We start from the raw sequence: 4,223 nt of genomic DNA on the forward strand, positions 1-4,223 counted from the left end.
CACATCGAATAAACAAATTGATGATACGCCGGCAAAGCCTAAGAAAGTAACAAGTGACTTCATCTCCCCCAAAACACCCAAAACCAAAAAGAAGAAAGTGGCATTTCATTTATCACCAGCTTGTGCCAAACGCCCTACGGTAATCTCACAGCAATCCCAAGACAGTTATTTCTCAGAGACTCAAATGATGAGAGATAATGAGAAACTGCAAATTGGACAGAGCACCGGAGATGATTTAAACAGCCAGGACCTCTTTATAACACAGAAGACATTCAGATCTCCATCACCTGAACCATCCAGTGAAGAAAACATGGAAGAGGGCATCGGTTCAATTCCACTCACCCTCAGAAAGCAATTCAGGGGAAAGCGGCCACCATCACCACATCTTATGCTAAACCATGCAGCGTCAGACAGACATCAGAAGCACTCCCAGAGACCTGCTCAACATGAACTCCCACAGTTACATCAGAAGATGAGAAAGCCCAAGAAACCTGACCAGGATGTCGTAAATCTGACAGAGGAGAGTCAGGAGACCCACACACAACACCAGAAGAACCAGTCCCCTCCATGCTTGAAGCCTATACATAAACCATCACGCTTTCCCCTGATATCAACAACCAACACGTCCACACAGACAGAGAATTTATTCACCACTGAGCTCTCATTGTTCCTCAGGTTCTGCCAGGAAAGTAAAGTGTCGGAGAGCTCTGAGGACTTGAAACCAGTAGATCTGAGTCTGCCGCAAAGAACAAGAGCCCAGCTGGGCAGTTGTTTGTCCTGTTCAGGCAAGACTTCAGCTCTTGGTGTCAAAGACAAGCATGGCAACCAGCATCTTTCATCTTCACTTATAGAGATAAAAGATGAAAGTGAGGTGGAACTGATATTTTCCGCAGGAGATAACAAAGAAAAGAAAGGGGGTACAGAAGAAACACCACCCTCTCCCCAGTCAGGGGAGCCGGAGCCCAAGTTAACAGACACCACCACTTCCAGTGAGGACTGTGACCTGTGGCGCCTGACACAAGTGAGAAATTCCATGTTACATTTAAATATTAGTTTAAAAAATATATTTTGGCTCAGATTTAACTTGGGGAAAACGATATTACCACCAAATCTGATTCACTATATAACAAGTCATCCTAGCTATTCTGTTGGAAAACTAAACTAGAGTTGTGGACATGACGTGTTTTGCATAAATATAAATTTGTTATAGAGGTTAATAAAAATGTATAGAAGCACTTCAACTGACAAATCCTTTTCTTTTTTTTCTCCATTTTACTACAGGTCAGAGCGGTCCAAACAAGACTCAATGAGTCATTCTTCTTCAAAGCTAAGGGAGAAGGACATTCACCCAGAGCAGACTCCCCACTGATGAAATTTTACAAGGGGAAGAAAAGTGGAAAGAAACACTGAAAATACAGTGTTTGATGAGATGGACAGAGATGGACTTGAAAGGACAAGGGTTCTAATCTTGAGGGATTCTTACCAGCCATATGTTAAAGTTAGTAAACTTTCCACCCAGACCACATAGCTCTGAACTGCCTACTTTAGAAGTAGAGGAACCACTGAAGTTACGCTAAACATTAATAAAACTTTGAACAGTTTGAAATGTACACTCGATTTGAAATGTAAGTTCAAAGTTTGGTTTCATGTATATTGTAATTATACATTCATTTTGGAAGTCATCCAGCTAGTGTTTGAGAGGTCTTTGAAATAGGTTACTGTTTCAGCTATTGAATACTGAACAAATTTCATTATTGTTGTGCATTGCTGTTCACTTTAGAAGAACATTAATTGAAGGCTATTTGTTAATGTATTGTAAAACAAGACAACTTTATCGCAATATTCCTACTGGATTTACCATAAAATTACGAATATAAACACTGCTGTGACTGTTAATCTTGTTCTAGGTAAAGTAAAATCCAGAGTATTTCCTTGCCAACCCTATGTCACTGTATGCACTGTAAAGAAATGCACCAAACGCTTATTCAAAGGAAGTAATTGTTTATTCATACTGTATAACCACCCACCTCTGCTTCAAATAAGAATATAACACTTCATTGTATTATTGTGAAATCAACCAACCATTACCATATTAACTGAACAGATTAGAACAAGAAGTACATCAACTAAAGAGTATCCTAGTTGTGCCTGAAGAGTTTGATGCCCATCCAGCTCCAAAGGTGGAAAAAGACATAGACCGGGATGGTGACCGGCAGCAGCAGGCTGTAGAAACAGAGACTGCTGCTACTGGTACAGCCTTGGGGAAAGTTCTCGTCCACTGCGGCGGAGTAGAACAAGCCACAAAGAGACACTATGGGCACCAGCACCACCAGGTTGGACAGGGTGAACATGACTGGCAGATGGGATGATGCTGAATAAAGGTTAATAACTAGCAGTCTGACCTGTGTTATCTCAGTAGCCAGATAAGGTTACGTTTTCAATTAGCCATTTTATTAAATATTATATTATATTAAATTTACTAATTGTTCTCAGGCTGCAGGACTGGAACAAGGCGTGTACAGTCAGTAGCAAAGCAAAAACTACTTTAATTTCTCCTCAGACTAATGTAGGGTGTGTATATGAGAGCCCTTTGCACTGACGCAAGTCATTACATGTGGTCAGCCGACAACATGGATTTCAGTGTCTTCAGTTGTAGGCATGTGTCTCCGGTCAGAATGTGTATACGATAAGAAAGGACACTAGTATTTCTGGGCCAGTTGTATGTCTGTGTTTCTATCCCTGGGTGGGTTCAGTGGGCGCGTCCGTGTCCTTCTGTATGAGACGTGCGTCCTGCGGGATCATGTTGGGGATGCCATCGATGATGGGGTAGGCGATGCCGAGCTCTTCGTTGACCAACTCGTTGGTCTTCTCGTCGTATCTGAGGAAGGATGAAGACGAACAATACTGGAACATTAATAATTTCCATGGGCCCGTTATCGAGATATAGTCTTCTTACTGCAGAGGAACAACATACAAAACACAATTTAGGCATTTAGCAGACGCTCTTAATCCAGAGCGACTTACAATAAGCAAGAACAAAAAAAAGCATGGGAATACATCACATAAAAACATTTATCGTGAAACATGCGTAAGCTAAGAAAGTAACAGTGGAATATCTATATAATGAAACTATACGTATAAACTACTATGCTATACATAATGTAGTATGTACTATGACGTGCTATGACTACATACAATGCAATTATAGTGCTGTCTTCATAACATGCTATAAGTCTGTGTCAAATGCTATCTAAGTCTACAGAAATGCTATCTAAACAACAATACATGTATTGTTGTGCATTTTCGAAATTATGATTGATTGATTGAATACTGAATACAAGAACAGGAAAGTACAAAAACAAGGTCTACTAATAGAATTAGAAAAAGTGCTAGTTGTGCTTGAAATTCTCCTATCTGTTAATACTTCAATTATTCAAGAACTATAGCTTGTTTACATAGTCCCCTTTATCAACCCAATTCATCAAAAACATTTAATGACAGACAAATATACAATACTAATGATGGCAGCTGAATAAAAGCATTTAGGCAATAATGACATGTCCTGTCTTCTAAAAGGACCTACCTCAGTGGGTTTTTGGACAGTGGACATGCGAGGAACTCGAGCAACGAAGTGTCAAACTGGTGGTGTTGGGCTTCGTCCTTCACATTATCAGTAAAGCTCCTGTTTGACCGAACAAATGCAGATGAAATAAGCTTATGCGAAAGCGCACATTTCAAGGATCGTGGAACACAAGAAGCTTGGTTCACTAATCTCCTCAAAACATTTTGAATCATGACCAAAAGCTAGATATGAGAGAAATGTCCAAAAGCTGTTGTCTGTCAACCTCCAAAACAGGAAACGATGTGATGTGTGCAACCAAAATGTAGTCCCTTCTTTCAAATGAAATGAAATTATTGGTTCCTCCTAGGTGGAAAGTCTGCATGGTGACGCTGACGCGAGATTATGTTCCTCCATTATATTTTCCCTTATCATTATTTTTTTTTATTTCAATTCAGCTTCGCCAATATGAATCAGTATCCCTGAGCCAATTGTTTTGTAATGTTCTCTTCTTACTACTAGTAGTAGTGCCTGGTATTTAACACGGCTGGAAATCATCGCAGACGGTAGTTGTACAGTTTACACGTGTCCACTTGGTGGCAGTATTATATAGTTTTTAATATCTTTAATATCTATGGTTTTAACTGTTGAGATCTAGATACTT

The 4,223-nt window shown here is 39.9% G+C and overlaps 1 protein-coding gene across 1 annotated transcript; it reads right to left on the reverse strand.

The window, feature by feature from the left end:
- Positions 1–1,981: 1,981 nt before the first annotated feature.
- Positions 1,982–2,732, reverse strand: LOC308313748 (phosphatidylinositol N-acetylglucosaminyltransferase subunit Y-like). The gene has a single exon (XM_080761044.1). The coding sequence runs from the start codon at positions 2,349–2,351 to the stop codon at positions 2,139–2,141; it is 213 nt and encodes a 70-aa protein (XP_080617170.1). The 5' UTR covers positions 2,352–2,732; the 3' UTR covers positions 1,982–2,138.
- Positions 2,733–4,223: the final 1,491 nt, after the last annotated feature.

Source organism: Protomyctophum bolini (assembly GCF_963924005.1).
Source record: "Protomyctophum bolini genome assembly, chromosome: 4".
Classification (NCBI taxonomy): Eukaryota; Metazoa; Chordata; class Actinopteri; order Myctophiformes; family Myctophidae; genus Protomyctophum; species Protomyctophum bolini.

Coding starts and splice junctions, on each gene's coding strand:
- LOC308313748 (XM_080761044.1), bottom strand. CDS start 2,351: ATGTTCACCCTGTCCAACCTGGTGGTGCTGGTGCCCATAGTGTCTCTT.